We start from the raw sequence: 23,237 nt of genomic DNA on the forward strand, positions 1-23,237 counted from the left end.
TTGGCCTGACAGAGGAGATGGTTGTGCTCTCCCACTGAGGAACACACACAGAGGAGAGGTGTGAGGCACAGGGCCCAGCGTCAGGCTTACAGCAGGGCTTTGTGGAACAGTATGTACAGGGCCATGTGTAGACTTAAAAAGGTTGTGGGGCTTAAAAGCAGCTTATCTTGAAACCTAAAGTTCCTCTGTGGGATCCATTAAGTTCAACACCTTGATACCTCCAAGATGAAACAAGATACCGAGCACATGACAAACGGTGGGAGTCCAAGTGTGATAAATCAAAATGGCTTCCTAGACTTCCATCCTAGAGGCTCAGTATGATTTATGATGTGACAGAAGCCTGCAGGTTGACAGTAAGACAACAGGGGTAAAAAGAGCTCAGAGCTACAGGGCAGGAAAACAGCGAGAGGATGAACTTTTCTGAGGATATGGGTAGAAAACACAAAACAGTTAAGGCTCTGTGGAGCAGTGTACGTGACAGTTTTATGACGCCAAGGTCAAGAATATGTAAAAGGTCATAAAAACCACTAGATGTCCAAACAAGTTTATTGGTAACAAAGCAAATGCTTAAAATTACTTCCAGCTGGCCGACAGGACACATCCAAATGCTGAGAAGAAATGAATAGGTGGGAAAGTCTGAGTTGGGAGATCTGGGTAGGGCAAAGATTTCAGTAGTTTATGGGTATATTGGCTAGAAGGATGGAAGAGGAGTTCTATTAACTAAATCTCTAGACCTGGTTGACCAAGAACCTTTAGCTAAACCCTACATGCTGTTGATGGGGCTGAAGGTCGGCGGGGGCTAGTAACTCCATGAAAACAAGACAACACATACTTCACAAGAAGAGCTTCTCTGAATTCTGGAGAAGTAAAACAGTACGCCCTTATTTGGCTTCAAATAATACAACAGACCCAAAAAATAAGAAGCCCTTCAGTGGCTTATCAAAAAAAGTATTTTGAGTCACAACAATTAGCGCTCTGAGGATTTCTGATTCACGATAACATTGGAGATCAACAAATACCAGACTTTCAAGGCAACAATCTGAAATATTTTATGGCTAAATAGCATTTCCTTTTTTACAGTTTGCTAGTTGTTAGTGAGGGAAATGGTTCTGAGACATGTATTGATTATGAAAATAACGAAATGTTATAAAAAGTAATAACGTCTTACCCCTTAAAGAGAGAATCAGCATCTAGCATGCCTTCATGGATATTCATCTTCAGAGATCTATTCAGAAAAGCCTACTGTGTCATTTGAGTTGTTCCACCCGAGGCAAAGTCAGTACAGACATCCTCACTGACAGGACATTAATAAAAATATCAAGTCAAGTCATGCCAATTTTATTAAAACCATTTATAGGGACATGTTTTCTTTGACAATAGCTTTGAGGTATTTTTAAAGAATGTAGCTTTCGAATGGGTTGGGGATTTGGTTTGGTTTAGTTTCTTTAAAATACTTTGTAACGCTTTAGCTATATGGTTGGTATTGCTCCTTGACATCACATGCTTGTATAAAAACAGATTATGTTGCTGAAAAGAGCTAGGTATAGACTATGTTGTTGCATTATTGCTAATCATCCGGTTGTGACAGAAAGGCTTAAGGCTCGATAGATTGCTGCTTTAAGTGAGTTTTCTCCAAGAGCAAGCCTAGTAGGCATAGGGTAGTTTAGCACACTAGATGCTCACATGCTCCATTTTCCCCAATCATCTAGAGTAAATCTGCTAGAGCCAGTTTGTGATGTCAGCATCTGGGATTCCAGAAGGTGACTGTTTATTTTTAGCTGGCACAATGCGTGTGCAGTGCAATGACAGATTACGTGTGTATGTCAGCGAACGATTCAGTTAGCGGTGGAAGCAGAGAGGAGAAACAGGGGAGGGAAAGAGAAATCTATTACATTCAATCATATTAAAAAAGAAATCCAGTGGCCTAGGGTGTCCCAGCAGTCTAGGTTGTTGCCAATGCTGTACATGTACTGCTGCAGCATGGGTTCAAATCCAGTTTCCCACTGTCTAAAAATGCAGTTAACGCATAAAGAGAAATCCACAAGTCTGTTGAATATAAAATAAAAACAAGTTCCACTGATAAAGAAAAGCTAATAGAAGCAGTGATATTATACAATACCAAATTCAACTAGATGTGGAGATATTAAAAGAAGACAACTATATTTGTTGATACTGAAAGAGGGAACACTAAAAGGGCTGAAGATCCAGCAAACATGCTCTATGAGCATGTGTAACCACACACCATGCAAATTTGTGCGTCAGTGTTGTGGGACTGCCATGTATCATCATGCATACATCATTCTCTACATCCAGCCAACAAAAATATTTGTTTCAGGGAAGTTTAATCTTTAGATACGCACGCAAGACCAATAAATATACAAATGGCAGATTGGGAACATTACCCACAGAAAAAAAACCAGTATTGTCACTATCACCATATCTTCACTGCTTCTGAGGCTACATAACAGACTACATCTGGCAGAAAATAATACTAACCGCTAACCACTGTGACGGGTTAACTTGCCAAGTGTTCTTAAAGCGCTCCTTATAACAACAAGCTGACATTGCAAACCAATGAACAAAGCAAAATAAAAGCTTCTCTTTAGAGGTTTTTATATATTAGCCTCATTGACAGTTTACCGACAATGACTTATACCTCGGTTCACCAAAAACAAATTATAATTATATTTTGCTAATGGTGAAATAGTAAAAAACTTCAACAAACCCCAAACCCTTCCTAATTCTTCATGAATGTTATGATTTTCCACTTTAAAAAAAATAAGAAATTGGAGAGGCTATTTGTGTTAAGGTCCTAATTTGTGTGAAGGTCAATGACATAATTCCTTGGGTACAAGGGATTTTCACAACAACTTTGCAACCCAGTAAGAACCAAATTAACAGACCACAAACAGTGCCATCCTTAAGTATCTGAACAGCAACATATTTTGTTGTTTTGGCTACTCCAGCATATTGGATTTGTTATTAAAACAAAGGAAACAGTCTGAAAAAGGACTTGGCCAGACAAGAACATGTTGGAGTATTGGTCCTGCTGCATGGTGCCATCCAAAAGGACGAGGCGTTTAGTTGGACCAGAGGAGATAAGATATTTCTGCACAGTTCAGAATTTCCAGATGCAGCCATACATATCCAAGTCATGGCACCACCTCCACTATGTTTCACAGATGAGATGGATCCCTAAAATGGCCTTTCCCACAGGCCAAATGGAAATACCCTTACAATAAAGCTGAGAAAAGAAATCGGATATCTTAGTCATTGTACATCTTTGGGCTGGAAAACAAAATTGAAAACACAAAAGGCATGCTTAGGAAAAACCCTTGAGAGAACTAATAACATTAGAGAACACTGATAAGACTGAGCACAGGGTGCGGCTTAGCTGCAGGTCCCCCCCTGCATCCAAAATGGCACCCTATTCCCTACACAGAAAACCTCCCTACATTGAGAACATCTTTTGGAGTGCACTACATAGGGAATTGGCCGTCATTTGGACAAGGCCTTAATCTGAGGGTGTTTATCTCCAAACAATGCCTGTGATTGTGAGTGAACCCCTAATGCAGGAGCTGAGATCCCCAGCAGTGAAAGGCCATACGTTAGCCACTTACTACAATCCACCATCTTATTATTCCTACTGGTTTACTAGTGCTAGGCTACTAATCCATACATCCACATGCCGTCTTCACACCAGAGAATATGTACCTCAGTTTGCTGAGCATGTCTCTTGCAATGCAAGGGTTTTCAGTTCGATTCCCATATTGCACTAGCATGAAAAATTAGACCAATGTATGTAGTCACTACCTTAAGTTGTCCTGGATAACAGTGTCTGCTAAAGGACATCAATAGTTTTGTCACGGTTGCTTTGTCAAATGGCTGAGATTAGGCCTTGTTGATATCCATGAAAATGCTTCACAGTAAAAAAATAAAAAATCTAACCATCCTTAATAAATAAGGTACATTTTCTTAACAAGGTAGAGTTGTATTAGATAATACCGATTGGTTTTAGAAATATGCCTTGAATATCAAATAATTTGTCTTGTTCCACTGGCAGATTATTTCACTTATTTCAATCAAATATCTCCTCAAATATAGTTACATTTTCTTATTTTTTATAAAGACATTTGCAGTGTTGTTATTATCTAGATGGATCATCTGACTGAACTGTTAGGATGTACTATTCTTCCAATTGGAGAAGCTAACTGTTAGGATGTACTATTCTTCCAATTGGAGAAGCTAACTGTTAGGATGTACTATTCTTCCTATAGGAGAAGCTAACTGTTAGGATGTGCTATTCTTCATATTGGAGAAGCTAACTGTTAGGATGTACTATTCTTCCTATAGGAGAAGCTAACTGTTAGGATGTACTATTCTTCCTATAGGAGAAGCTAACTGTTAGGATGTACTATTCTTCCTATAGGAGAAGCTAACTGTTAGGATGTACTATTCTTCATATTGGAGAAGCTAACTGTTAGGATGCACTATTCTTCCTATAGGAGAAGCGAACTGTTAGGATGTACTATTCTTCCTATTGGAGAAGCTAACTGTTAGGATGTACTATTCTTCCTATTGGAGAAGCTAACTGTTAGGATGTACTATTCTTCCTATTGGAGAAGCTAGTTTCTGGCTCTTTACTGCTGACACACTGAAAACCATTGACCAACAAAATTGAGCAGAAATGTCCCAGGCACTATCTCCCTGGTCATTTATTCTAATTTGAGGTAGTTTCCTCCAATTCATATTCATTTCCAACAATGGCCATATCATTTACCCTCTGACCCGCTGTGTTGCTAGGAAACATGAAGAGGCCTTGAATCAATGCGCGGCTGTGCAGTCCACGGTTCGGCCTCCATTCAGCCCTTCTCTATGGGCTTCTTCAGGCTGAAAATACTCCGCCTCTCATTTTCTGGTTAAGCAAACTGACATACATGCATCCCATCTTTTGTGGGCTGGTATCAGTTCTACTTCCCACATTAATCAACATTAATAAAATCAAGCATTAGGTTTGGTACACTTAAATGATTTGGATGGAGGAAACAAAACAGACCATCCTGGAACAGCTCGATGCGTCGTGGCATTGCATTCTGGGATTTGTGGTTCTCTGGGGACTAAAATCTTATACAGAAAAAAATGCAGAAGACTGACCTTTTCCTTTGATTAGCTATAATGAGGACTACTGCTGAATATTAATTAAACTAGGTCAATATTGCCTTTTCACTCGGTCTTTTCATGGTCAAATTCAGCAGTTTTATCAACAACAAAAGACAAATAATTAAACTCCTGCATATTTTAGTCTATTTTCTCTCTGGCACAAGTGAGTAGCAATCCTGACTGACGCTCAACCGACTGTCTACTCATGGTGGTCAATGAATCTATACAATGATGTCATCATGTGACATATTGCTAGGCCCAATCTTGAATAATGGAGAGATATTGTAATACACATAAAAAAATAGGCAACAAATTGAGACCAAAAAGCACCAGCTTTTCCTGAAAAATAATCCTGTCAACATCACAATATAAACAGTGATACACACAGAGGGTGCCATAGAAACAGGCTCCATGGTGACCAAACAGAGTGGAGACAGAGACCCACCTGATGTCATGTAACCCCGGGGGGACTGGCAGATGTACTGAGGGGGGTAGTGTTTGTGGAGGCGGTAGTCCTTCTCGCTGCGGGACCGGGTGCGCTCCGAAGCCCGGTCTGAGAAATCTGAACTGGGCCAGGCCCGGCGCAGGGTGGTGCTCCGTGTCTTCTTCATGGGGAGGCTAGGCTGACCTCCGGAGGGGGGGTTGTTGTTACCCCTGTCCCCACATCTACCCTTGGGGAGGGCCCTCCACCCACACCTCTGTGGTCCAGATGCACCTCAGCCGAGGTCAGGCTGGAGGCATGGCAGCAGGCAGCTACAGCTAGGACACTGACGTAGTATTACGCTGCCTGCTCTATCGCGCCGCCTCCCTCCCTGCTATACACACGCACACACACACGGCACGATCTCAAACACACACACACACGCACACACTCACACACAGTGGTGATGCTAGCACTGCTGCTCCGGTAGAAAAACAAGCCTTTGGGAATGTCCCCTTCCTATTCTTTTACCCGAGTGATCCAAAAGCAGAAGCAGCGTCCAGTGATGCATCACCCTCCACCGTCAGCCATTAATCCCAGCTTACAGCCTGCAGCTTCACGTGCGACCAAAGACAAACCCGTACTCCAGAGCGGGAACGATAGGCAGGGGGTGGGGGTATGGGGGGGGGGGGCAGCGTGAGACCCCGAGATCTAGACAATAGCTCAATTCAGCGTGGGAGTGAAGGCTTGGCTAACCACAAGCCTAGAACACAAGAGGCCAAACAAATGAGAGCTGCAGCCAAGGGAGGGCTGTGCTGAGCCTGTGTCACTCACCGTCTCCCTGGGCTCCCAGAGGAAGGGAAGCTCCGTGCTATGCCGTGGGCCCTGCGCCAAGCCAAACGGCAAAGGGACAAACAAAAAAAAAACGCCAAACCCTCCCTCTAATCAAAATCCAATCAGGGAAATCAGCGAGGCAAGAAAGACAACAACAACAAAACGTTAACGCTCCATCAATACCACGCTATCCTCGGTAAAAAGCGGCCCATCCGTGGACGCATCTCCCTCGTTCAGAAAGGGTGTGTAGTGAGCGAGCGCCGCGACACTCTCAGTGCGTTTGTGGATGGATGGATGATGGAGGACGGGCGCTTGATTCCAGCGAGAGGATAATAAAAAATAAAAAAACACACGGTTGCGCAGGAAAAAAAACAACTAAAAAAAAAAAGAAACACCCGGCCAGTGTGCACAAGCTGAAAGCGATGCGTCTCCTTCCCTTTGTTTTCCGGTTTTTCCCTCCTCCAACCGTCAGTGTGGTGGTCGTCCGCTCTCTCCACCGCTGCTGGCTTGCCGGCTGTGCCGTAGTCCTGAACGTCTCCTCTGCTCACAGATCCGGTGCTCTGGAAGCAGAGCGGGTGAGGGAGGGAGGGGGGAGCAGGAAGCCAGTCCGTCAGCCCCTCTGTCCCATGCTAATGGAGGAGCTGTCTCACGTTAGACACACTGATCCTCTCAGGCTTTGCATTTCAAATGTTGAAACCTCCTTTAGGCTTCCACAGCCCACCTGGCTCCCGGCCCAGGCTATGAGTGAGGAGCTGGCCGTTTATTTACATACAAAGCCACACAATTTATGGCAGCTCGGCCTCGAGTCGCAGCCTCTTCTACCTTAGGAGAGTGAGAAAGACAAGGTCTTATCAGTTGCTCTCGCTACAAGACAGCGTCCTGTTGCTTCTGCTTTCTCTCCGCCCTGAGCGCCAATGCTCTTTTCTCTGCTCTTTCTCAACTTTCTCCCCGTTCTTCATAACCTTCCTCCGCAGTGCAAGGTCATCCACAGGGTCCCCAAGATTTCCACTCACTCGTTAAGAGTCCGACAGCTGCAGCAGTGATTCCTCAGGAATGCAAATTCGAAAGCAGACAGCAAGACGGGGAGTTGAGCGGGCTGGTTGGAAAGAGTTGGAGCTCTCCTCTCCCTCTCCCCCATTCCCCCTGTCTCCGTGAGCTTGATCGGTAACCTCCTGTCCCCAGGATGTTGTCTCCCAGCTGTTGAGTTTGTTTTGTTCCAGCCAGCCCACAATTTCAGCGTGAGAGCAGAATACCTCCAACTCTACAGTCGCAAACCAAACTCTCCTATCTTCCCAACCATGTCGGGAATAGGACCACAGCTATTCAACCATGTCGGGAATAGGACCACAGCTAACAAGAGACAAAAATAAATTAAGAATGCTGAAAATATAAATCATTGTGCACCTAAGTGCACAATGTTCACAGATGTTCATATAAAAGTGCAGCCAGGACAGGGTAACTTTATTTTATTTTTTTACAGAGGGGTATTACAGAGTTAGCCTGGATTGTGGGATAGTCCGTGTCATTGAAATCCATTGAAGAGACATGAGAAACTGTTATTATTATTTTCCCCTCTGAGCCGACCATTAATCTCTCTCCCTCTGTCCAGCTGGAGGTGACGAGCAATGATGCCAGAGAGTAATGTTTTTCCAATAAAGTTTAGGTCAGAGGTCGCTAGTTCGGAACAATGACACATCACCTCCACCGTTTCCTCATTCAGTCCCTGTAGGGCTACAGGACAGCCCGGTAGGACACTAACGTGGGATGAGAATGATTTTAGGGTCTGGGGGGGGAGCAGACTGCTCAACAGGCCACAGGCAAAAGATTAAAGTCAGATTAGGATAAGGAGTAGAAATACACCAATCAAATCAAATAATAGGGCTATAAATTGCAAAAAACTACTCTGTAAATAAAGACTGGTCTAGGTTTAAAAATGTTGCAAAAAGAAAATGACATGAACAGAAAATATGTAACTTGCCTTAAGCTTCGAGGAAACATGTTTCTGCTGTGCCATCCTAATAAGTGGACTCAGAGTTGATGCTAAGCAGACGTGGTTTTAAATTACGTTTCCTTGAAATGGGACACAATGGAGCCACGGAGGGATAAAACCAGTCGAAGGTAAATGTCATTCACCCTCCCAAAACTGTGGTTTAACACAGCAATTGGAATCTCAAATTCTAAATTCAGCCCACTCATTGAATAAATGATTCCACCATTTGCTGAAGTTAAGAGTAAAAGCATCATATCAAAACCATGGTGTTGATTCAAACTGTAGCAGACTCATTTGCCACACTCCCATGTGCAAACGTGTGTTTGTTTCCCGATATAATAATAATACTCTCTGAAGTTACTGCCTGAGCTAAATGTTTTCACCGGTCCAATAGTGGTCTGGGCCCATTTTACGGAACTGCACTCCTGGAATGTAACTCCACTTGCAAAAACAAACACAAACACACACACAGCGCATAGGAGTCTTTCAAAAACTACAATACAAGTTAGCATTGCATTGTAGTATTTCCATGTGACTACCTGAACATAAGTTACATATTCTCAGTGGCCTCTATTAGGTACACCCATCTAGTATCCAGCAGCACCCCTTTTGACTATAGAAAAGTCAGAATTCTTAGCAGCATGGATTCAACAAGGTCCTGGAAACGTTCCTTGGAGATTCTGTTCCATGCTAACTCGACAGCATCACACAGTTCCTGCAGATTTCCCCATTTCACCTCATCACAAAGATGCTGGAAATAACATGTGCAGGCCCTTTGAGTAAACTAAAGTCACTGTCATGTTGGTGAAACCAGCTTGTGATGATGCATGCTTTGTGACATGGTTATTATATGGTAAAAAATATCCATTTGAAAATGGGTAGACGGTGGCCATAAACGGATGCATGCGGTCAGCAACAATGCTTAGGTATGCTGTGGCATTCAAATGATGCCCAATTAGGCCTCATGTGAGAACATTCCCCACACTATTACACACCAGCAGCCTGGTGCGTAACAGCAGGATGGATCCATGCGGTTTATGCCAAATTTTGATGCCACCATCTGCAAGTAACTGCAGAAATCGAGATGTGTCAGACCAGGACAGGGTTTTTCCATTATAACGTCATCAGGTTTTGGGGATCACATGACCACTGCAGCCCCATCTTCTGATTCTTAGCTGACAGGAGTGGAACTCGGTGTGGTCTTTCAGCTTCTGTAGCTCCAGCCAGGAGTGGAAGTCAGCATGGTCTCCTGCTCCTGTATGCCCATCCGCTTAAAGGTTTGATGCGTTGTGTATTCAGAGAAGGCCTTCTGCAGAACACTGCTGTAAAGAGTGATTATTTGTGTATTTGTGGCCTTTCAGTCAGCTTGAACGAGGCTGGCCATTCCTCTCTGATCTCTCTTCTTAAGTCGTTTCTGCCCACAGAGCCGGCAGGTTCTGTTCTAACTCATTATTAATTGGGTTGCGTTTGAAGGCTGTAGTGTATAAAAACCTTAGGTCAGCTGTTTTTGAGATGCTGGAACCACCATGTCTGGCACCAACAATCATACCATGGCTTTGATCAAGTGTCTTCCCCCATTCTAATGTTTGGTGACATTAATCCTCATGAAAATGTCTGTATGCTTTATCTATGAAGTTGCAGCTCCATGATTTGCAGTTTGACTATTGGTGCTAACGAGCAGGTGTGCCTAATAGTGTGGTGTGCTTGGTTAGTTTACAAAATATGCAAAACACTGGCTCAGTTGTATCATTCAGGCCATTGGCTTCCACCCATTATTGGATAATACAATAGCTGTTTGTACTAGAGTAGCTCTCAAAGGTTTTCACCCTACTTTTCCAAATTTGATTGTGTTACAATATGAAATCAAAATAGATTTTCCACTGATCAACACAAACAGATCCATAATGTCAAAGCGAAAAGCAAACCCACAAATTTTTTAAAATTATTTACAAATACAAAACAGAAAATAAGTATTCGGCCTGTTTAGTCGATATTTATGGCACTTTTGGCAGCAAATTTAGCCATAGATTTGTGTCTACCAGCTTAGCACATTTGAACAGAGCGATTTTTACCCATTCTTCTTTCTAAGCTTCAAACTTGGTCAAGGTGGATGGGGACCTTTGGTGAAGAGCAATGTTCAAATCTTGCCACATAGTCAAAACTGGATTGAGATACAGGCTTGGACTAGACCACTCCAGACCAGACCACTTTGTGAAGCACCCGAGCTGTGTTGTAGAATAAACAGTGTCTCCCAGCTCAGACGTGGAACACTAATTTATTTAGAATTGCCCTAAGCCTCTTGGTGGTCGCCATGACCATTGGCTTACTCATCAGGAACCCACTGAACAAGTGCTGTTGCTGGTGATAGGAGAATTTTTTAGGGGCCATTGCGATATTTTTTGTTACCTCCGAATGATGAAATACACATTGTTCATGTTTCTACATGGAGCCGGAGCAGCCTTCATACGCCGTCGCTCATTCCAGTCCAACACACACTGATAAAGACCTGGTCTTTAGACATCAGTACCTGCGTGGAGTCAGGAACGTGTCCCACATAACATCTGTAATGTAGCGTGTGACAATTAAGAATTTCACTTGTTTACACAAAAACATCTCAGCGGGGGTCCTTGTATGCTCACCACCAACACCCATCATTCTCCAAGGCGGACAAGCCTGAGAACCTCTCCTAGGACAGGCTGAGCTCCCATACTGCAGATCCATGGTGTAAACATGGACCACTCGGTCGTGTATGTCACGAGATTCCACTGACAAAGCCAGTGTTCTTCGAGGCGCAGCCAAACACTGTCTTCATTATAAGCCAGTCTCCCACCCCCTGCTACCATGATCCCCTTTGTCATCAGAGTCCTCCTCCACCCCTCAGAAAATAACACTGGACCAAAGAGCTGGCGGCTCCGCTGCTGCTGCTCACCCGTTTGCCAATATGACCACAGTAAAATAATGCCCAGCACTAAAAAGAGCTTCCAAAAACAGTAGCTAGTCATTTCTCAAAGTCCCTCAAAAGACCATCTCAAAATCTCCCACCAACACATTGTTAGTTAAGTTACAGCACCAATGCTGGGTGGGCAGTAATATGGTGCTGTGCATGCAGCCATGCCATTAGCAGGTCAGGACATGAGAAAGTGCAGGTCCCCTCTTTATTCCTCTCCTCTGCACCACAACCCCGGCAAGGCAGGGAACACGGGGGGGGGGGGGGGCCAGCTGGAATAACATTGGAGCCGTCCTCAGGGTAGCGGATCTGAGTGGATTCATGGTCCATGGGGGCACATAGAGAGCTCTGAGAGAATCAAGCTGTTTTGGTGCCCCATCTTAACCAGCTGGACCAAGTAATCACAAGTGCCGCCCTCCTATAGAATACATTTTTATAAAGACAGCATAATTACAGTTTTGTTCTGGCTGAAATGCACAGCAGCGGATCTAGACTGCTGCCAACCCGCGGTTGCATGGACCTGGTCCAAACCTGGTTCTCTGCATCACAGAACTTCAGGCTTTAGTATGGGACTCCATGGCTCCAAGCACAAACAGGAGTCAGACAGCCCGATTCTTCTCGGAGTGTCCTCATAATAACTTATCATAGATCACCAATAACTAATGGTTAATTGTAACATAGCATATATTTTTCTATTTTTCATGACATTATTATATTAAAGGTTTGTATCTGGAATAGATTATAGAAAATGCTAGGTTACAGAGAAATAAATGTAAATTTAAGCTAACTGCTTCCCAATACAATCACTTTTGGACTATTTGAGCTTTGATTGTTTGATCGCTGACAATTTTCTACATCTCTGTGTGGTACTTGCCTGAATCAATGGTGAGTTATATTTCTACTGTTCTGGTTAAACAGTCTATTCAGTATACCCTTCACTGTTCAGGGCTATTGGCCACTGGCCCAGGGACAAAAACATTGTCACGGTTTCAGACAGAAATATGTATTCCAACTGCTCCAGTCATAGGCCTACATCTTCATCAGATTTAAGAGTCCCTCCTTGGCTGTAAGTCTGCAAGACAGAATACTGTAGGGAGGTGGAGTTATTGGATCGGAACAGTCTGAGGTCTGGAACTGAAAAATCCTGCCATTTGGGCAGCAGGCAACTTTTTTCTGAGCTGCAAGGAAACAGTCAGCCAGAATTTAAAATAACATAACAGTTTTCATGGCAATGTGGTCAAAACATGTGCGATCACTTAATATTAAAATGTATTCCATTTCCAACAAGGCCGGCTCCCAGCGATGAGGCATGATAACGGAATACATGGTAATTAACCAGTTGACATGATGAAATGTTTAGGGCTGTCCACTCCTTGGCCTTCCAGAAGGCCACCTGCCATCCACATATGTAGAAGGAACGGCTACAGAACCGGCAATCCCCGCCAGCCAACTGGCACAGTGAGTGTCCAGTACACCACGCAATCACTCTCCAATTAACTAAAACAACATTCCTCACACAGCTATGACCCCTTCAGCTGCCCGTCTCTCTCGGTGTGCATGTACATTCTACTAAACTTGCGGGGGGGAAAAGAAATAGACTGTAAAAGAGGGAAAAAAACGTTTACTTAACGCCAGCCCCTGTGAAATATAAAGGTTATATTCGCTTGAGGGGTTAGGTTCAGGGTAAAATGTATAATTCTGGTTGTTTTTTTGGGGTTATGCTAAGAGTTAAAAGGTTATAGAAAAGGATTTTCCATTTTTGAGAGAGGGGAAAAAAAAAAAGCCCTTATTGCCCTGTTACTTAATATGGCTGGACAGCAAGATGCAGAGAAAGTAAAGGGGTCTCAATACGTTCCAGATTCACTGTAGGCCATTTTATAACTATGCATAGATTGTGTATTCTGTCCCTAGGTGTTGTCGATCACTAGAGGCAGGTTTTACTAGCAGCACCTATGCCACATTTATTCAGTTAATGCAAAACAATATTTTCTCAAATTCAGGAACATCCCTTCCTGTTTCAGGCCGAATATTCATTGGACAAATTCAGGTAGTTCCCTTCCAGTTTTATTCTGTTGGACAAACCGTTTGGAACTAAAGCATTGTGTTTCCCGGAATGAATACAGCCCTGGCACTTCACACTGTTGGTCATGCTCATAGGCTTACAGTGTGTAATGTTCTGACCTCTAAAAGTCATTATAGAGAAAGTACTGCGATTTGTCAGAGGTCATAGGGAACCTGGCAGTACGGAAGACATACTGCTCAGTGTCTGAGGTCATGGGCAACCTGGCAGTACAGAAGACATACTGCCCTGTGTCTGAGGTCATGGGCAACCTGGCAGTACGGAAGACATACTGCCCTGTGTCTGAGGTCATGGGCAACCTGGCAGTACAGAAGACATACTGCCCTGTGTCTGAGGTCATGGGCAACCTGGCAGTACAGAAGACATACTGCCCTGTGTCTGAGGTCATGGGCAACCTGGCAGTACAGAAGACATACTGCCCTGTGTCTGAGGTCAGGGGCAACCTGGCAGTACAGAAGACATACTGCTCTGTGTCTGAGGTCATGGGCAACCTGGCAGTATAGAAGACATACTGCTCAGTGTCTGAGCAACCTAGCAGTATAGAAGACATACTGCCCTGTGTCTGAGGTCATGGGCAACCTGGCAGTATAGAAGACATACTGCTTTGTGTCTGAGGTCATGGGCAACCTGGCAGTACAGAAAACATTGCGCAACGTCTAAACTTTTTATAAAACAGAGAGCAGAGTGCCTAAGTAGCAATACTGTATATGCAATATTTGTATTACCCTTATTTTATCAAGGAGGATGAAAATCTCATTCACAGCAATGACCTAGGAGTAAATATGGTTAAGTGCCTTGCGCCAGGACAAATACAGATTGTACCTTTCCAGGCAAGGAGATTAAATCCAGAAAACATTTGCATAGTGGTCAGACTTTCTAACCACTAGTCTACCTGCTGCCCCCAATATTAATTGCCATTTTACCACAATCACCAACCCTGATAAGCATGAAAGTTTAAACTGAAGTTCATAAACAGCTTATGGTCAAATGTTACTGGGATCAAAGCATTTGCTTTGCAGGGCAAATGACAAGAAGTGACACCATACAACAAAAACACAGAAGAAAATTGTTAGGAACCCCAAGCTTGCGCAAACCACAGCAGTATTTATTTTTTTAAACATAAGGAAAACCTGATAACTGTCCATATTAGTCCACCCAATAAGACAAACTTTGTGGTGGCAGAGTTGAGTCTCTGCCAAATGGTTTGAATTATGCTCAAGCTGTGGCTGGATGTAGCATGATAACTATTGGCCACATTCCAATAACAACTAGAAAGTGTTGCCATTGATGCTATAAATTGAGACTCGCAAACCACAGCAATATTTATGGTCCAGACAGAAAACGCCACGTTTTAGTCTAACCATTTATTAGAAACATGCAAGAAAACTTTAAACAGGTTCTGGCGTTAGGTTCTGCTTCTTCGGGGTAACTCACTGCAATCACATGATCGTGTATATGATACTACAAATAACAATATGAACACCCTAATATCATTACTAGCAATCCCCATAGGCAATGAGCAAGTAACTCAGTACTGATCCCCCAATGAAAAGAAAAAAAAAACAAACAGGTGGAGGCAGGGGTGGTAGGTGTGTTTCCACCCGCATGCTAGTGAGACCAGCGCACATCAGACCGAGTGACTAACCTGATGATTAAACAGTCAGTATCAAATCTGATATTGTGATTAGAGCGATCCCAGGTGTCAGCTGATACATCACTGACCAATGACCACTCATTATCCTGTCCAAACTGGCTATGTTAATTTATAGCGTTCATATTGGTTACCTATAAACACATTGATAAAGAATTTGAAAGCATTGGAAAAAGCACTAAGCTCTTAGTTTAATTTTGACTGCTTAGGATTATTTGTTTTCTAAATGACTGCACATTGTTTGGTGTTTTAGAATGGAATTCTGGCTATTTTAACACACCACCTCAGGCAAAAATAAATGAACTAAGGTAAAAAAGGAACAAAAAAGTAAAGACAGACTTTATACCAAATTTGGTGTGATCCTATGAACTTCACATGTTTATGCTCAGGGGTCCCTTTACATGGAAATGTGGCTTTACAGATTCTTCATCCTTTTAAGGCCAAATCTCACATTAAAATATCACCAGTACAAGTCACTCAATAACTCACTCAAAAGGCTTCACGCTACACTAGGTTGAACAGAATAACACTAGCAGACCCAAAACACACAAAACAGAAAACTACCCACAATGCTCCAATGGCAACAGATATCCTATTTTACAGAAGGCAAATCAGATTCTCTTCAGGAGGTGCTGAGAAAACAACAGGGGGGAGGAGAGGGCTGCCACACCCCCAGAAACCATGCGACAGGTGGGTATGGACCAGGGAGCATTTATAGGTAAATAGAGCAGCAGTGAAGTACAGAATCAACTACAAAGACAACGGACATTTTTTGAATGTTCAATTGTTCAGTTGTTTTCAAACCAGATGGATCGACCACATTGTAGTGATAATAATGACTTAAATGGAAAAGTTAATGAAGAATACAAAAACAAAAGGCCAATAATTCAGAACACACATTTAACCCTGAATATCAAACATTACACATGCTAACTGAAATGAGGGCTCTGGTCAGAACAGAGGGGACAATGAATAGCTCCAAATATTAGGGCCCTTTAATTTCCGTTTTGCAGAGATCATTGAGAGAATCACGGAATCCAGACATAAACATGGAATTCAACAAAATATATTTTCTTGCACGCAATGTGTGTATGTGTGTGGGTATACATCCACATAGCGTTGTTTAGATCAAGCACTTCACACTGTTTGCGAGATAGAGGCGTGTCCTGGTAGCTATAAACAAGAGCCAAGGGCTCGAAAAACCAAAACATTCACCTCAGGAGTTTAGGAGGTATCTAGGGGTACTACCTAGTAGTGATGGGCATTACTATTCGTTAACGCGTCCCGCATGGCTCTACTGACTAAAAGAGCCATCTCATCCTGAACGATGAATCCCCAGTAATAAGCGAGAGAACAGTGTCTTTAGGTAGGGATTTTTTTTAAAAGGCATTACCCTTTTTTCTAATAGTGCGACCAGTTTAAAAGTTTGCCATAGATACAGATTAGCCCCAGCTACAGCAGTCGAAAGTTGGCCCTAGAGCTAACATACAGACGAGAACTCAACAATCAGTCAGAAATATGGTGAATTTGTACATGTATACCAGTTTTGCACCATTTCATATGAATCAATAGCAATCTAGCATATGGAACTACTGCCTTGATACATTGTAAAACTGAATACCTCTGCCCAGTGATTCGTTGGGCTGTCAATGGCTCTCTCACTCACTCTCGTGACTCTAAATAATTGCTAGCTCAAATAGTTTTCTAGGCAGAAAAATGAGAGTGTCACAAAGGGTCATAGAAATTACCTTACTTTTTTTTTTTTTTTTACATGCCTCAAGAAAAATCATAAAATATGCACAAACCAGTTCAGTTGGGAAGCAAATTGACAGCTGAAGTTAATCCTGGATTAACACATCTGTTTATTCAGCCGGAGCTCTATAAGTGTTACAAGATGATGCGATTGATTTGAATAGCAAGGGAGAACGGTTGTCAAAAACATTTGTGGATAAAAATGTTAGTAATTCAGGAGGGCTGCAACAAAGCTTAGCCAACACCTAAGCTGAGGCAATGGGAGATGGTACTGCATTTACAAAAATAAATAAGGTGCTGTATACAAGCCCCTTAAAACTATCCAATGACATCAGAAGACATGTCCAATATAAGTGGACTTTACCTGACAAAATAACAGAAGTCTAAACATGATATTTGCAAATAGCCAACAGGATGGGGGATGCCTGAAAAAAGGATTACAGCCCCTGGTCTACTACCTAGCAGAATCATTGTTTTTTACAAACAATATTTACTCACCAGGTCAGTCTTTATTCATTAAGGTTCCAGACATCCTGGTATAAATAGGACATTGTCAAAATGGTGGGGAGGTATTCTTTGCTATGCAACTGTGGCCCCTAGTGGACAAATATTTACAATAACTTACCTCATTTTCTCACCCCATGAATACCATTACGCTTAAACTAGAGAATACCACCATCAATAAGGTTTTCTGGGTGCTGCATTGGGTGTGAGATGAGATTTATGGCAACAGAGAAGCAGTTGAGGTGTTCCCTGGTTTCACCTGTAGATATTACATTCTCGACTACACCCAAAAGTCATGCATTGACAGCAGAAATAGGACTGCCCTTGGCAAAGTCAAAACATGGTTAGTATCTACACCATGAAAAAAAACTAAAAAAACATCTGTGCCTTGAAAGGGCGTTTATTCGTTTATTAAGGAGTAAACTGAAACATAGTTTTGTTGTACAACATTAAGAATGACTGTTGCAATCCAAAAAAAAAATGTGACAACATGTGAAGTGTTGTTCCCATGTTTCATGAGACGCCTGACCAAGTCCCTTGTGGCCCAGGTATTTAGTTCGGGCAGCTCTGAGAACAGTCTTAATGGTTCCAAACGTCTTCCATTTCACCAAGATGGAGCCCACTGTGCTCCTGGGAACTTTCAATGCTTCAGTAACGTCCGATTGTATTTATTTTTAATACCTTGGCCATGGTATGTAACTCTGCAAACTGCTGATTAGCTGTAAACCAATCCCAATGGCCATAAGTGATTGTAAAAAAAATTATACTGACCCATGTCTGGCTGAGAATTTCTTTTGTAGAGAAGAATAGAATGTTCAGAGTTGCTTACCCATACAGTTTTGAAATGACAATCTGGGTAATTCATAAATTAAGCGCATCTGCATATGGCACTATTTTCTATTTAAAATAATATTTCAAAATATACCCTATATACACACACCTTATATATACACAAGTTCTCCATGTTTGATATAGCCCTGCTGATCATTATGATATCCACAAGCACTAACCAAGTAATCTATTGCAATTTCCTGTGAAAAGAAAAGCTTAACCTTCTCCAGATATCAAACATAGGCTCCCCCCTGCTGCTCCATTTTAGGCTGTTCGTTTGTAACTAAAACAAAAGGTATTTCTTTATGTTCTCATTTCAACTACCCTCCTCTGATAGACGCTCCCCAAAACAGGAAGAACACAATAACAATTAATTCCACCATTCTAAAATTATTCCAGTTATATTATGAAAATTGACAAATTCCTAAAGCAACACTTTTACCCACCTAGCCCAAACCAGCTGATTACTTTAAAATGGTGGTAGTCGTCAGTGGCGATATCAAAGTCCTCTATCCATCTCTGCAATTCATTTGTGCCCTCCCCTACAACAGTAGAGGGCACCATTGCTGGAGTTAGCCATCCAAAAACAGTTTTATTGGGGGATGATCCTGCTTAAATGGATTTGAGCACCTTCCAAACTGGAAATACCTCAGAGATCAGAAAGCAATGCCATGACCACCACCTAATGACTCCCACAGGCATTTCTACACGTGAGTAATCCGACAGGGCGGGAGGGTGTTTGGAGCACTCATTCCATCCTGCTGACCCATTCTGCATCTAGACTCTAGGTCTAAAGACATTGCTAGTGATACCTCTTCAAATTCAGACTTAACATAAATCTACCTCATGTTCCAGCGCTGAATAAAACAAGACCAAAGAACACCAGTGGGTGGCAGCACTGAACCAGGTGGTAAAAACTACCTGGGAATGTTAAAGACAATGGTGAAAGTAGAGCGGTGAATGGTGCCTTTGTGTGTCACGGAACAGTTCTTCAAAGCGTGTGTGTCTGTCTGTGTTCAGGAGAGGGGCTAAGGGAGGAATACAACCTGCCTGGAGGTGAGCAAAGCACAGCTGGCAGTGAAACAGTGCTCTGATGAGAGGAGGAGAGGAGATTTACGAGGAGCGGTGACACGTAGGGTCCTCCTCCTGCCTGCACAGACAGAGTTCACACCATATACACACCACCCTAACACCACCATGCCCAGGAACATAAGCAAAAGAACTACCTCCCCACCCTTATAAACTCACAACACCACCAGTTTCCTTTATTGAAGTCTGCTTCAAGCAGTACTGCTTTTCATCTTTGAAGAAACCAAGGGTGTTTCTTTTATATTTGATGTGTTGAGGGAGAGCTAGCTTTGTAGATGAATGTGTGTCACGGGACTGGGTAATTTGATAACTGTAATTTGATACTCCAAATTACAACTACAAAGGGTCCAGACATTCCAAGACCTTCAAGTTACCATAGGTGGTTGAGAGAAACCAGACAAGGGAACCGTGTATGATTGTTGCTGCAAGGATCCCCTTACTGATTACAGCTGCTTCTTACTGGCAGTCAACAACAAAACAGTAATATTCCTCTCAGACAGGAAATGCAGGACTGTTGTGGTGTATTTTCGGAAAATAATCAGTAATGTTTGCATGGTACCCTTTGATGCACACAAACGTCTTCTCTAATGCAGGCAGTATGCACATTTTATACAGATAGTGCTGTACACAGGACTCAGGGCTCAGTGTGGGCTAACATTGGCTTGCATGTACTACGATAAAAGTTGGACTTTTGAAAGAGTTACAGCACTTGAAAGATAATAGAAAGGAAGTAAAATTCTCATGCAGTAAAAAAATCTGATAGAGTTAATGTTGGACTCTTAATGATGACTATATTGGAGTTGGCAGTGATCTGAACCTGGAGTCAAAAACCATACTGTCCTTGACAAATAGTGATTCAGCAGCAGTAGCAGAATATTCTGTCAATTTCAATACCATATTTCTTCCAACTGCTTCCAAATCCAAACAGGGCCATCTTTCTTTCTCCAGGTAGGCCAATACCTAAATGAGACCCAAGGAAGTGTAGCTGCTGCTTAGAAAGTCGCTAATGTGAATCATAATAAAATATTAAGGCCACTACCGCTTCCAGCTGTAACTGAAAGAAACAAAAAGAAGTTCAAGATCAGGAATGCAAATCCCTATTCCATGTTTCAGATAAATCACAAAGTTAGTGTAATAATACAGGTACTTGGGATATTACCTTGATTTGGCTATCATTTGAGACAGATTTACACATCCTAAAAAGCTCAAACTTAAGCTGGGCTTTTATTTACAAGGTAATACGTGAATTGTCAATTGTGTACACATCAACTGACTAGAAATGTTATGGTTGTCTAGACCTGCATTCTGATATTTAGCACCAAGTCATTTCTATCATTCCAATAGACTAGTTCCACCTTGATCTGTTGACTTGCTCCTGGCAAACCTAAAATATCAACTAGGTTTAGAGGCAATTAGTCATTGCTAGGTAATCAGTGCCAGGATTAGAGGGGAGTGGTTTCACCTCTACTAGGCATCATGAATTCAAAAGCCTTCACAGTTCTTATATCAGCAGCTGTGAATAGCATTCTTATCAAGTGGCGTTACTGTTGCTGAAACAGAGACCGTTTTTACCAAGTTGTTCTGTGGCAAAGAAAGGAAGGCCCCATACCACACTCAAACATGAACATTTTACCGGGTCATATTACTTAAAAACAAAAAATCGGTTACATTTGTCACTTTTAAGTATGGAAAACTGTGTTTTTAATGCCTGTTTGTTCTCCTTGAAGTTTGTAGACATACCCCACCCAGAGGCCTAAAACCCTTTTAATCTTGAGTTCCCTGCTCCCAAAATCAATATGGAATACCTCTCTGGCAGCGTTTGGAACTATTGATCTGCACAAGAATGTATACGCCGTGGCTAGCACTGTGACACAAAGCCCAGTAAGCAACTACTATTAAGTACATTAAGTCCGGCTTGTTCCATATGTTTTATCAGAAACTGTGGCATATTAATAGATCGCCCCATCCACCCAGCTATTTAGCTACGGTGTTCAGTGAGACAACTAATCAGCCTTGCAAAGTGTGATAATGGAAATTCTCAGTTGTTACATACATTTGTCTACCTCGGGTACATCATTGCTCCCATCTCTGCATCCCAGTTGCACATGCTACCTTACAGATTTGCCTCGATTGCACATCTAGAATGACATTTGCCATTTGTACACGCACAACTATTTATCCCACTTGTAACATACACTATACTTAATACTTGCACATTTTCTGCCCTCCTCTATTAGCCTTAATTGCACATTTAGTATTGCCATTTGTACTGCATTTGCCTTCATTGCACATTTATACATTCCACTTGTAATATACATAATAATACTTGTAGATTATCTGCCCTCTTCTATTTGCATTTCTGGTTAGATGCTAACTGCATTTCGTTGTACTGTACTTGTACAATGACAATAAAGTTGAATCTAATCTCAATCTAATCTAACCTGAAATTCCAGGATGGAAGAACTTGCTAGTGAGTAAGAGTACATGTTCTAGAGTATGGGTCGACTGATTATCAGTCAGATCAATAATCGGACCCGATATTCATACTTTTTACAATAATCAGAATTGTTAATTTGTCTGATAAACTGCCGATAAAATACTTAGCATTAAATGCGCTTCTCTGGCAGCCGCAACTCTCTGAAAGGTTTCTGCTTGTATCGCTCAATGTCCTGCCTGCAGAATTATCAGTTTGGTTATACATCACAAATTAACAGCTAATCAACACTGTCATATTTGTGAGAGAGACATGGTAAAGAAGAACGCAGAAAGATGCATGGCTGAGACGAGAGGTAGGAATACTGATGTTGCTATCACAATAATCTAAACTGATGTTGCAACAAACGTTAACCTCAATATGATCTTTTTCTATGATGACAATACCCATTTTTTTTGTGGACTGACGTTACTCCACTGAAAATGCCTGAACGAATGACTTCAAATTGACAGTAAAAACATTCATTTTTACCAGAAATATAAATCGGACCCAAATAACAGTCATCGGACTCCTTGATCACTAATAATCGGTATCGGAATCGCCCCTGAAAAAAATTTATCGGTCCACCCCTACTCTACACTGTAAAACAAAAACAAAAAAATTACAGACTTTAATTGTTATACAGTGGATATAAAAAGTCTACATACCCCTGTTAAAATGGCAGGTTTTTGTGATGTAAAATCAGACAAAGATAAATCATGTCAGAACTTTTTCCACTTTTAATTTGACCTATAATGTGAACAATTCAATTGAAAAAAAAAACTGCACATCACCCAACGAACACCATACCCACAGTGAACATGGTAATGGCAGCATCATGCTTTGGGGCTGTTTTTTTCAGCTGGAACCGGGGCCTTAATCAGGGTGGAGGGAATTATGAACAGTTCCAAATACCAGGCAATTTTGGCACAAAACCTTTAGGCGTCCATTAGAAAGCTGAAGATGAAGTTCACCTTTCAGCACGACAATGACCCAAAGCACACATCCAAATCCACAAAAGCATGGCTTCACCAGAAGATTAACATTTTGGAATGGCCCAGCCAGAGCCCAGACCTGAATCCAATTGAACATCTGTGGGGTGATATGAAGAGGGCTGTGCACAGGAGGAGATGTCCTCGCAATCTGACAGATTTGGAGCGCCTTTGCAAAGAAGAGTGGGCAAATATTGCCACGTCAAGATGTGCCATGCTAATACACTCCTACTCAAAAAGATTGATGGCTGTTATAAAATCACAAGGTGCTTCAACAAAGTATTAGTTTAAGGGTGTGCACACTTATGCAACCAGGTTATTGTGAGCTTTTTATTTTTCAATTGAACTGTTCATGTTATAGGTCACATTAAATGTGGGAAAAGTTCTGACATGATTTCTCTTCGTCTCGTTCTTTTACATCACAAGAACCTGACATTTTAACAGGGGTGTGTAGACTTTGTATATTCACTGTACTATCAAAGATCCTGCCAATTTAAGTGGTATTGAATGGCA

At 42.0% G+C, this 23,237-nt stretch overlaps 1 protein-coding gene across 4 annotated transcripts in view; it reads right to left on the minus strand.

The window, feature by feature from the left end:
• Positions 1-23,237, minus strand: part of LOC105026767 (storkhead-box protein 2) — a 62,373-nt gene that overhangs the window by 30,744 nt on the left and 8,392 nt on the right. The window contains exon 1 of one of the 4 annotated variants that reach the window (XM_010898458.5): positions 5,606-6,262. The exons of the other annotated variants lie outside the window; for them this stretch is intronic. Within the exon in view, the coding sequence (XP_010896760.2) occupies positions 5,606-5,771 (166 nt within the window). The 5' untranslated portion in view covers positions 5,772-6,262. Of the gene's footprint in view, positions 1-5,605; positions 6,263-23,237 lie in introns of those variants that run through there. 4 annotated transcript variants of the gene reach the window in all.

The sequence above is a fragment of the Esox lucius genome, chromosome 4 (genome assembly GCF_011004845.1).
Source record: "Esox lucius isolate fEsoLuc1 chromosome 4, fEsoLuc1.pri, whole genome shotgun sequence".
NCBI classification, from domain to species: Eukaryota; Metazoa; Chordata; class Actinopteri; order Esociformes; family Esocidae; genus Esox; species Esox lucius.